At 42.8% G+C, this 12,124-nt stretch overlaps 1 protein-coding gene across 2 annotated transcripts in view; it reads left to right on the top strand.

Annotated features, from left to right (window-relative positions):
- Positions 1–12,124, top strand: part of ITPR1 (inositol 1,4,5-trisphosphate receptor type 1) — a 180,194-nt gene that overhangs the window by 105,016 nt on the left and 63,054 nt on the right. For both annotated transcript variants that reach the window (XM_072875732.1, XM_072875731.1), the window contains 2 exons: positions 10,018–10,150; positions 11,493–11,683. In XM_072875732.1, the coding sequence (XP_072731833.1) occupies positions 10,018–10,150; positions 11,493–11,683 (324 nt within the window). The remainder of the gene's footprint in view (positions 1–10,017; positions 10,151–11,492; positions 11,684–12,124) is intronic.

Genomic DNA, 12,124 nt, shown 5'->3' with positions numbered 1-12,124 from the left:
AACATTTCTTACAGTTATTTGTAACAAAAAAAAAAATTAAAAAAATTTTTACACCATCTTACTAGTTAATTAAAAATGCTAATGTAAAATGTGTAGTAAAGATAGTTCTTACTATCTTCAGTTACTGTAAACGACCTGCAAGACTGAGGATTTAAAGAGAAGCGAGTGATTGCACTCCCATTGAAGGTCAGTGGCGTATCAGAGACTGATGTCTCTAACTCCAGGAAAGCCCCAGCCCAAGTAAAACATGCTTTCTCAACTGAAAACCCTGGAAAATGAGAGAAGGCATTCCTGTAGGCAGATCTCAGTGACCTTTCGGTGCAGGCACTGACAGCCCTTATGCCAAATTTCCCACCTCATCGTCTAGCAGCGCACAAAGTCTCTGCAAATTCACTGAGATAAGGGGCGGGGGGGGGGAGTTTACCCACATCCCCAATCCGGGTGTGCGCTGCAGCGGTGAGGCAAGGGGGTGTAAGCGTGTGGTTGCTGCTCCATCATGTGCCGGAGGGAGCAGGGGTCTGCCCCTGCCCCCCATAAATCCCACGCGTCTTCTGCAGGGGCTGGGAGAGCTGCGTGGCTCGGAGGAGCCTGTGCCAGGACAAGGTGCTGCTTCACATCTCATGCTACTCTCATGCTAGGTGTGAGATCCTGCATCACTAAAAATACAGTGCTCGGCAACTTTGGCACAGGTCTGTTACAATGGTAAACTGTAACATGGGAAGTTTCTCAAAGCAGTTCAGGGTTCTTGGTTCCCAATTATTCCCCTCTGCCCTGAAACTTAGCCATAGCAAGTCAAATGCATGTTTGACAAACACCTACATAGCATCTGCAGAGGCTCGAAATCTCCTATCCAAACTTCTTCTTGGTTCTACAAGGTAACAGCACTGGCCTTACAAAGGAGACTTGGCAAGCAGGTAACCTACATGGAGTTTTCTGTTATTATTGAAGAGTTATGAAGGACAGCAACGTAATTTGTGCTCTCATCTGTTGTCATGAATCAGACTAGCTGGTGCTTTTGCTGTGTGTCTTTCAAGTGAAAAGCTATAGTGAATGTATTTCACAGAGAAAAGAGGAGAAATTCAGAAAAGGGAGGAAAAAGTGGAAAGGGACTTCCAAGACTGTATCCAAACGGCCAGTCCCACTGGAACTCCAGCTGATACAGGAGATGGTAACGCAAGAGCTGAGGCAGAGGAAGCAGAGGGCAATGGTTTCAGAATAACGTGTATCTGAGATCTTCACTGTAGTTCTTTGCATCTGGATATACAACCTAGCTATCAAAAGCTTAATGTGATCTTTGGCTGACTGGTTATGTAGTTGTGTTTTTCCCCTTTTTATTTCCTCCTCTATGCCAAATCTCTCCCCCCGCCACCCCGATAATTAGATGCCATATGCATGGAGTTGGGTTGGTTCCTGAATTCACAGATTTCAGGACCAGAAGGGACCGCTTGGTAATTTAACCCAACTTCCTGCACAGTGCAGGGCTCTTGTTTCTCGCCATTGCTTCTCTACTGAGCCAAATCAATTTAGTTTGACTAAGCTTCTTCAAAATGCTCGGTGTTGATCTTGAAGACCTCCCAGGACAGGTGTCAGTTTACTGTTGCCTTGCACCAGCTAGTCACCTTCGTATCTGATTTAGAGGGATGTTTGGAAAAAGACCTAAAGGAGATGTGTGGTAGTTTGGAAAATGGCATCAGCCTGTGGAATTAAGCAGTCTGAGGCTTGTCACCTCTCAATCCTTTGAACTTGGAGACAGCCTGAAGTTGAGGAGGTTTGTACTTGTACGTGTGCTGTTTTGTCTATTATTTTGTCAGAATTCCAAAGTTTGGTGAGGCTGAAGAGAAAAGGATCAGGTTTTTGAAGGTGTTCATGTGTGTATGCTCACACAAACATGCGGGCTTTTCTGACAAGATTATTTCCCACCCATTTCTAGCATTACAATATGAGATGTTTTCCATCCTGTTTTGCTGAAGCCACTATCCAGAGCAGACCCAGCCTATGTGAGCTGGAATCTCCACCTACCTTTTAAATGCATTTCAAGCCTTTACAGCGCTCAGTGTTCTGGATGTTTACTACATAGTTGAGTTTAAAAAAAATATTGAGAAAAAGCAATCCTGAGGCTTGAAACCTGAATGAAAATCTTTTTGCATTTCCTCAAATCATTTCCACTTTTTTATCCACAGTGCTAGTTGTTTGAATTTTCTGTGAAAGGCAGGATTAGACAACTTTCATCTTGATTGTTATTTTGAAAGCAAATGAAAATAAAACTTTCATACCTTTCTCAAAACCATAAAGGAAAAGGACTGAAACCTCTTCCATATCTCCTAAGTTGAGATGTAATGAGTTCACTTTTGAGCTGTCACTTGCTTTGGTGGTTTTTGAGGTGGATACATCCACTGTTGAGTCAGATAAAGACTATTCTGGGAAACACACAGAGTCTGTGTTGGGGAAGTGGATGCTAGAAGCATTACGATCACCAACAGGTCAAATAAATTGTAATTCTCCTGTTACAGCTAATGATGAGTGGTTTATTGGCCAGCCTTGTGGGAGTGGAAACTTCAAAGGAAGAGGGAGTTTTGCACAGCAAGTTGAAAGGAACTTTTGCTACTGCTAGCAAGAAGTAAAGATGTTGTACTCTTCTCTGACCCTGCCACCCACTACGTTCCAGTTTAAAAGCTGGCCACTGTGTCCATGGCACTCAGCTGGCTGCTGTTTGCTATTCCACAAACTTGCCCCTGCCCCCCAAACCATCGCTTTTCTTCTAGGTGGAGAGCCGAGGTATATGGAGGCACAAGAAATCTAGCAAAATTACTCCTTCAGTCTACTCTCCCACCCTATTCAATCCTTCTTGTAAAGCGTAAGCTGATACTTCACACTATCCTGTGTGCTGCAACAGCAAAGTGTAGCACAGTAACTATAGCTCAATAATTCTTTGCTATTTTAACCCATTTTGACTCAAAGAATAAGAATTTCAGTATTTGGAGTTTATATTTGTACTGCAAGATTGCTGAAGGCCATGCTTATTTGGAATGATCCATCCGAGCATTGCCAAGAGCAGTAGCTTTTGCTTGCAGATGAGATTGTGGGGCTGGTTCTAACATGCTGATCTATTTATACATGCTGTCTGTGCTACAGTGGGAAGGCACAGGAATTTGCTAGCTAGAATATATACTTTTTCCTTCTGCAATTAAGTTGGAGAGATAAAACTAATTTCATGCCGATTCTTCATTTGTGCCGGTTTTCAGCCCCAAAACGTACACGTATGTTTGATTAAAATGGGGTCATGGTATAAGCCCAGGAATAAGGAAGCTTTCATTTGGAATCCAAAGTCCAGTATGTTATCTTGTGGCAGTCATGTCCACTTGACCTGCCAGCTTCAGTCTCCCCTTCCCTGGAAGGAAGGTACCTGATTTCCCTTATAGGGGAATATGCACAATTTCCTTGCTGCTGTTGACTACTTAAGAAAGGAGGGATTTTTTGCTTTGCTCTGAAGCAAGTTGTGCAGACGGTGTCTGCAATCAGAACAATGTGCCCAGACTCCCTAATGACTCGATATGGCGTTTCCAGTGTCCAGCCTACAAGCAGCAAGGGTGTATAAAGCGGGCTGTGCAGGAACTGTGTGTTCCTCTGCATAAATGAGGTTCTTCCTGTTAACTTTTGGTCCTCTGGCTTAAATACTCCCTGCTTCAATTTGACCAAGAGAGAAATGGTTTGCATGCTTGTGAAGTTTCCAGGAGTGGTGACAATGCAAGGAAAGGGTGTACCAAAGGCCGTGTGAATTAGCCAGGAGGAAAGTCCATTAGGAGAAGAACGGAGAATGGTTCTTCCTGGCCAAGGAGCCCCTGCCCACAGAGCACCGCAGGGGAAGCGCTCGCTTCCCTGGCTCCTTCCTGGGAAGTAGAGTCTCTCCATATTTAGACTTCTGGATCCCATGGCCGCCTTCTCCCTTTGCTGTGCGTTTCCTAGGCTGCAGCAGATACGGGGTTAAAATACCACGGTCACTCTCCCAGCCTATGCTTGATTTGTCTGTCTAGTTCGTGTGCCCTCTAGGCAGACACAGACAATGAGTGGCTGACTTAATTTGGTATTACTGTATTGTCCTTGTCTTATTTCTTAATGTCTGTTCCTGAGAAGTTAAATCAATTTACTCACGATTTAGTAGGCAGTTTCATTTGAATGTTTAGGTCTCTGTTGTACGTCTAAGCTCTACTAGATAAAAGTTACTCGTCTTCATCTGTTTCAATGTGATGATCAGCATTTTAAATTTGAAAAGCTCTCACCGTTAAGCCTCTTATTTCATTGCTCGTGTTTGGTGCTGTATCGTGTATCTTTTATCTCAGGAAAAGTATGTTTATACATGAGAATCCACTGAAAGCATTTTTTTAAACTTTTTAACGTTATAAGTCTGCTGCCTTTCTGTGACATGAAGCCCTGGCTTCCTCCTCCTCCTCCCCGCTGGGGATGGGTGTGCTGCCTTCGCCCTCTGCAAGTCGCAGATCCCGCGTGCAGTCAGAGCAGGCTGCCCAAAAGTGCATTTCTGCATTGCAGGCCTGTGTGCACCTGCAACTAAAGCTTTTTGCTTGTGCCTCTGTGTTCATGCAAAGTAGTTTGGGATGTTCAAAGGATACCTGCTAAATTTTCAAAATGTAGCCCTTTTAGGAGGTGGGTGGGTGGGAGGGTGTAAACAGTAATTATGGATATAATTCATTTGTGATGATTCAGCTAAGTCAAGTGCTTTGCTAGCTAGCTCCCTTCCCCTAAGTGTTGACCACTAGATTTCTGTTGGGATGAAAGATTCTTGAAGAATGATTAATTTTTCTGCATTTTACTTTCAACTAGCTGCCGCAACCTCCAGAAACGGAAAGCTCTGTAGAGGTGTGTCACCCACCTATATTTGTACAACAGGCAAATATTGGTGTTTTGAAGCAGTCCTGGTGGAGTGTCTTGTTGGTAAAAAAAACCTGTGAAGTGTGTGTTCCTGCGTAGTGTTAGACAGTGAAAAATAAGTAGATTTGTTGAAGTGGTTTAACCCAATACAGCATCAGCATGATAGTTTGAAAATATAAAAAAAATATGTAAACCAGTCCCAAATCTTTGCTCCTTTCAGCCATTTCCCTTACGCTTTTAAGGGAGGCACTGTTTGAAGTCTCCTCTCAAATCCCCCTGCATTAGCAAAATGAGACTTTGTTTCTCTGGCTCCTAATACAGAATTTGGTTTTCCCTTTGTCTCACGTATTTAAAAACTTTGATAAGGAAATGGAGGTGTCAGAAGAAGTTAGTGGAAACTTCATAATCCCAGAGCAGCTGGGTGTCCCATTTAAAATGCCGCAGTGAAACAGCTGATGGTCACTTCACATCTTCAGGGTTACTAGCTCTATAGTGAATGGGCTATGTAGGCTCATTTCCTTTATGAGATACCCCAGCATTAGTTTGCATAAGACAGATTATTTGCCGAAATGAAGACATAAGAATTTATGAAATTGCAAATTCTTTTGAAATTAATGGGACATCCAGAGGTGGCATTGGTAGATTGTACAACTGGGTGCTATACCAGTGCAAATCTAAGTGAAACAACATGGAAGTCTAAATCTAGGAGAGTGTCAATTCTCTGAGCTGTATAAATATGAAGATTATAAATACGTTTTGAAATCATGAAGAAAAAAGTGTAGTTTGTGGTGGTTTAGACCTTTGTATTTGTAACTTTTGTGGAGTAGTGTTTAAATGTAAACTGAAATTCTGAGTGGTCATAGAATGACTTTGAGATGTTTGGGAGATGGCTCCTGGTTTAAGATGGGTCCCTGTAGAGAGCAGTTGTTCCTACACACTTTCAGAATGCTTTAAAGCAGCAAAAACTCAACATACTTCAGGTTTACAAAGTGGAAGTTCCATTCCTGAAAATTAATGTCTGAAATAAGAGATTTGATCTGGAAACGTGCACGTGCCGAGGGACTTTGTTTAGTGAAACCCCACTGAAGTCCACGGCATTGGAACGGAAATCCCACAGGATTTGCAAGAGGCCCTCCGCAGTCTCAAAAGAGCTTCATTGACCACAGTCAGATATGTTGAAGTACCTACACTTCCTCCAGAAGTGTGCATATGGTGGGACGGGGTGTTTGTATGTGTGTATCTGTGTATCTGTATGCATGGGCATGCCTGGTTTGAGTTCTTAAAAACTTCTCTGTGTTACTGGTAACTGTAACATTAGACAGACTTTGTGTTTTCTTTAAATCCATGAGAATGTGTTGGCATACATGCATGCCATGGTGGTCTGCTGGAGGGTGGCAGAGCAGACTGGTTAAGTACTGCCAGAGCTAATTGAAGGCAGATGTTCTGTTTAGCTTGTCAGTCGATCTTCCTCATCTCCCCCCTTGCTTTCAGCTGTGACTTCCCATAATATTTTCCGTAAGTGCAAATATGTGTCTCTTTAGTGGTGTTCTGCTTTAAAATGAAATTTCTGCATGTACAGCAGGAGCTTGATCAAAGTCTACCACAGAGGCAACTGGAGGATCATAGAAGGGTATGTACAGCAGTCAAGCACGTTCAGAACTAATCCTCTACCTTTTCCTTTTAAACAGTGAAGCGTAAGTCATGTAAGAAACTTCTGTGGTTAACTGCTTGCTGTTGGTCTCTTGGAAAATCTTGGAAAATGGGGTGCTGGAGCACCTTCTCTTGTATTAGATGGAAGGAGCAAGTGCTTGGCTGCTCTGAATTAAACCTCAGATCCTAGTCTAGTCTGTTCACACTTTCAAAGCACTCCCCTTTGGTGATGATCACACAGTTATGAGGTGAGATTAATCAGTGCTTGTGGACTTTGCCTGCTTTGGCCACATCTCCCCCTTTGTAAACAGCCAAGCTGCAAAATCAACATCATTTAATACATTTCTCAATTTCTTCTGCTCTTGTAGCTGGGAAGAGAATAGCAGCAGCTTATAACTGCTTCACTCTTAAATATTATTAAAGATTCTCTGTTTTCAAGATTATAACCGGGTTTTGATATCACTTAAAATGAATTGTGTATTGCATCTGCTTTACTGATACATGTACAATAATGTTTGTATACTACTTACTGTTAGTTTACCTTGATGGTGAATGCAGATGAAACTGAATGCTGTTGGGTTTTTTTTCTAGGTAGCATATTTGATTTTTCTTATTGCCGCCAAACATCTGATATTTGTTTGCATACTGTACGCATCAAAGTGGTGTACAACAGTAACATGATGGTTAAAGAACCGTGCTGGAGCCAAGCGTTGCAGCTGAATTAATTATAACATTTCTTAAATACCACTTATTTTTTCTCCCCTCTACTTTGATCACATACTCATATACTTGTTAGCTAACACAGTGGGTTTAAATAATTTTGTAGGAAACAAAGTTTTTCTTCCCAGTTAGAATTCAAAATGCTAGTGAATGCAGATTGCCAAACCTCCAAAACCATGGATCAGCACGCTTTCAGACTAGAAACAACAAATGCTCGATACTTGTTCCCACTTGTGTTTTCTGCTTACTTGTCCTGTTTTGGATACACTGCTCCTGTAGACAACAGAAGTGCTGCAGGTCTGAGAAGTCCTCAGAGCAGCAGTTCCCAATGAGGTCTCTCCACTCACCCCAATTATTTTAACCATGGAATAGAAGTTGCCTACTGCTCCACAGTGGACCAGAAGGAAAGCCTAGAGACAATCCCAGGAGCTTTAGTTACCCTTCTGAATTCAGGAGGAGGTAGAGTTTACTGAACAGCAGTTCTCGTGGTTGAATGTATGTTATCTTTGTAGTAAGTAGTAAAAATTACTGTTTTTAAATGCCAGTTGATATGACAACTGCCAGTTAGTTTAACAGAAGAGGAAAAAGGTAATGTGAGAACTCCATTGTAACTTGATTTTTGGCATAGGGCTTATATGGGTATCAAGTTGCCTTTCTAATTAGTACACATGTAGAAGGAAGATGTAGTTAAGTTTTTTGGGGGTTGGTTTTTTTTTTTTGTCTGGCTTGGCCTTGTTCTGTCATGTGTCCTTCCTTACCTGCCAGACTGAGAGCAGAAAGATGGTTAAAAGCACTACATCATGTACTAAACACTCTCATGTCGCTGTCAGTCAAAGTAGCTCCTCTGGGATAAGAAATTGCTTGAGCTTTTGAATTTAGTCTCTTGCCTCTCCTACATGTTCACTGTTTGGCCCAAGCGGTGATAGGAAGCGTATGGCCCTTGGAGAAGTGCTTATCATCTTCTACTGTTGCTTCCAAAGTAACTTGCCTTTTTTTCTTTTTTGGGGGACTTTTGGAAGCAGCTGGTTGGAAAGCTCTCTACATGTTTACTTTACATCTTGTCTCCCTGTCGCTTCCTCCATCCCCATCTGATTCCATAAAATGCAGCTCCTGTGCTGCAGCTTTCACACTAATAATCTATAGGAACAATTTTTGATCTGCTAAATGTAGTGACAAGAAGCAGGCGGTGGCAGGAGCCCTGACATTAGCACAGCCTTGTGCGGAGGGCAGTGATCCCTGACCAGCTGCAGGCAGGTGTTGAGCTTCTCCGTTTGGAAGTGATGTCTGAAATTTGGTGCAGAGGGCTGTTAATTTCCAGGCAGGTTTTTGTCTTTCCGGCGCATGGGGGTGTAAGGATTTCTCTAAGGTACCTTTTGTAAGTGCCAGCTTTGTATCAAAAGCAGTGTGGCTGTGGTAGTGCTGGAGTTTTGTATGAGCCAATTAATGCACATTTATGCTATTCCATTTACTTATTTGTGTTTTAAAGGCCTCTTGTGAAAGTTTAAAAAGTAAGGCTTCACTTGCGTGACAGCTAATATTAAACCTTGCAGTTAAAGACAATTTGACATAGTGAGACGACTAATTTGATTTGAACTACAACTGAAAATCAGTGTCAAGCACTTGTTTTGTGAAGGAAGATCAAGACACTTTAGTTCATCCCGACAGATTTTTTTTTTTTAATATTAAATTATTCTTCGCTACATCTTTTTTTTTTTTTTTTTAAATCCCCTTCCTCCCCTCTCAGGGTGGTACTGCTGCCATTAGCAGAGTGGTAGCTCCCAGTTAAAATAATCACCAGTTTTCCTTTTTGCACAAAGACCTTATAAAAATCTGTTAATCCAACTGCGGTGTTTGTGTGTCTGCCCGTTGCTGGCAGTACCACCAGCTTTTGTACAGCTCTCAATTACTGGGAATTCCTGTAAAGACTTAAGTGAGAGCAGTGCAGGGTCCGCGGGTTAACATTCAACCTGGGAAGTGTTTTGATCTCCCCTGGCCTCTGCTGACGGCAGCGGCAGCGCGTGCTCTGCGCAGCCTTGCCGGGTGCTCCCCGGGGCGTGGGTCTGGGATGTCGGGGTTATCTGAGGACCGGTGCCCCGCAGTGTCCATGGGCTCATGTGCTTGGATGCTGACTGCCAGCATGACCGGGCAGCTCGGGCAGCTGCCAGCAGGGATGCGGGGAACAAAGAGCTGGGATGCAGCGGGGATCGCTCGGGTTTCCGCTCGCCGGCTGACAGTGTTAGTTGCATCAGTTGCTGATGGAGGGGAGAAAAGAGTGCATCCCTGTAACATTGGTGAAATGGCAAAATAGGATAGGTTTGAGAAGATGGGATTGCTCACTCACAAAACAATTTCTAATGTTACTCTTTCTCTAATCCTCCTCTTCATTTTGTGTTGGTCCTGTATAGATGCCACTTTTTTACATTTAAAACTGAGACAATAGATCTTAATTTAAAAAAAAAAAAAAGCTCTTTGAGAATAAAATCTGTCTAGAAAGCTTTAGCACAAAATCTGAACTGTAGCTGTTTCTGGTGCTGGGAACACGTAATTTTATTTGAGCCCCATGAGACCCCCCCCCCGGTGTCCCAGCTTGCCCAAGCACATCAGGAGATGCTGAGTAGATTTTCCCAAATCTCCAGGGTTTTGGTTCCCCCTCCCTCAGTGCAAGTAGGCTAATGATAACAGCAGTCCCCTTGCTACTGAATATTAGTAGATTATTTATTCATTAAACTCACGTCATGATTTCATTATCCTCTTTGAATCAAGGGTGAGGCACTCAGGCAAGTTTTGGTCAACCGTTACTACGGCAATGTGAGACCGGCGGGACGGCGCGAGAGCCTCACCACCTTCGGCAATGGCCCCTTGTCTGCTGGAGGCGCCAGCAAAGCCGGGGCAGGAGGTAGGACGTGCTCCTGCTCATCAGTGGTTCGTGTGATCTGCCCTGCCAGATGCTGTGTGTCTGTGTCTGCCTGACAAATCAGGTGAAATAGAGGGTTTTTCCCCCTTTTTGGACTTTTTCCCCTACTGTTCTGTCCTATGAAATCCAAAAAAAGAGGAAACTATCCACATGGATCGGGAAGAAATCCTGCTTGCATGTCGCTACTGGTTTTGGAAACTCCAACATGTTTTAACTCTCCTTGAGGGATTCCACTTTAGGCTGAGCAGATCATCACTCTCCTGTCTCTAATTGTGTCAACTGCTTTTTCCTCATGCAGATGTTCTTTTTCTCCTGACTGCATTTGAGAAAGTACTTTAAAATTAAGCAGACAGAGGTTTTTATACTTTCCACTTTATACTTTTGGGTTGGCTTGACTTTTGTGACTTTGCTTTGAATGAACGTACTTAGAAAACCTGATTTTAATATTTGCAAATTTAATATTTGCAATAATATTTGGGAAATGTGCTCATAGGGGTGTCAGATTATTAACCATATCTGAAGCAAAAACATTTCATTGTATTATAGAGAGATTGCGGAGTAGGATGAGCAAAAATTCAGTTTGAAGTAAGTTATGAAGTGCAGTTTATTAAATTTGAGACCATTGCTAAAAAAGTCAGTAATGTCAAGCACATTTTGTCAGAACACAGTTCCGTGAGTTTTGCCTCTTCAAAATGAAGACAATGGGTAATCCTGTTGAAAGCAGGCCAGATCAGAAACAAACAAACAAAAAAACAGCCAAAAAAACTATTTCCCCTATTTTCTGAAGTTGATATATATTCCATTTGTCCTTGTGTTGTGCTGCCTGCTGCCATGCTCTTCCACTTTCTAGAGCATTGGCTTTGCCATCCTCTGGAATTTGTGTCGCCTTTTCTCCACCCCCTCACTGGTCCTGCAGAGCCTCTACCTCTGTATCCCTCTTTGTATCCCTGAATCCACGCTGTTTCCAGCATCCTCTTCCAATACACCAGCCCTCTTTCCATCTTCTGCTGCTAATGAAGGCAGCAGTGGCAGTAACCATTTCCCATTGCCAGCCCAGGCTGTGCTCCTGCAGGACACCACCTCCCGCAGACTCGCACATATGCAAGCAGTGTTAAGGGCCCATCATGGACTTACAACATGCCCGATATGTGCTTTAAGTTACAAACTCTTCTGTGCAGAAATGGTAGGAGCTGAGTTCATCACTGTTAATAAACATGTGCACACCATTTGGGATAGCTTAATAATTTAAACCAGAAGAGAGGTGCCATCACCGTAGGGTAGCAAGGTTTGAATCTCAGCCTGTTTCTCATGATCATCTTTATAGGAGGAAGCTCGGGATCAAGTTCAGTGAGCCGAGGTGAGATGAGTTTGGCAGATGTCCAATGTCATCTGGATAAAGAAGGTGCATCCAACCTGGTCATAGATCTCATCATGAATGCCACCAGTGACAGAGTCTTCCATGAGAGCATCCTGCTAGCCATTGCCCTTCTGGAAGGTGGGAACACTACAATACAGGTAGGGAAATGGAAAACTTCAAGCTTATAACTAAAACATGTTGGGAAGGGAAATGTTTTTATGAAATCCAGGAAACTTGAGGAGGTTAAGGAGATGGGAGGGGAAATGACTACATGATCTTTGACCTGTAATTAAGAAAAATATCAGTGTCTACCATGCAAAAGTTAACTTACTAAATGTTTGCACGGGCACTAGGTAATTGAGGTATTTCCCAGGGCAATATAGAGGAATGTATAACAAACAGCGTTGTAGCGTAAGTTAATGTGACTACTTTTATGAGTAAGTTTAAGCAATTGCAGCATGCTCAGAGACTCTTACAACTAGCTGTTAGATTTCAGACTGGAATTTAAAATAAGAGTGTATGGTAGACTCCAGGCCACCACCATTCTCCTGTAATCTTGCTGTCCTTCGTTTCTGTGGTTTAAGTAAGGATTTGGTTTC

This window comes from Ciconia boyciana, chromosome 11 (assembly GCF_034638445.1).
Source record: "Ciconia boyciana chromosome 11, ASM3463844v1, whole genome shotgun sequence".
Taxonomy (NCBI): domain Eukaryota; kingdom Metazoa; phylum Chordata; class Aves; order Ciconiiformes; family Ciconiidae; genus Ciconia; species Ciconia boyciana.
This window is presented reverse-complemented; position numbering and strand designations above follow the sequence as displayed.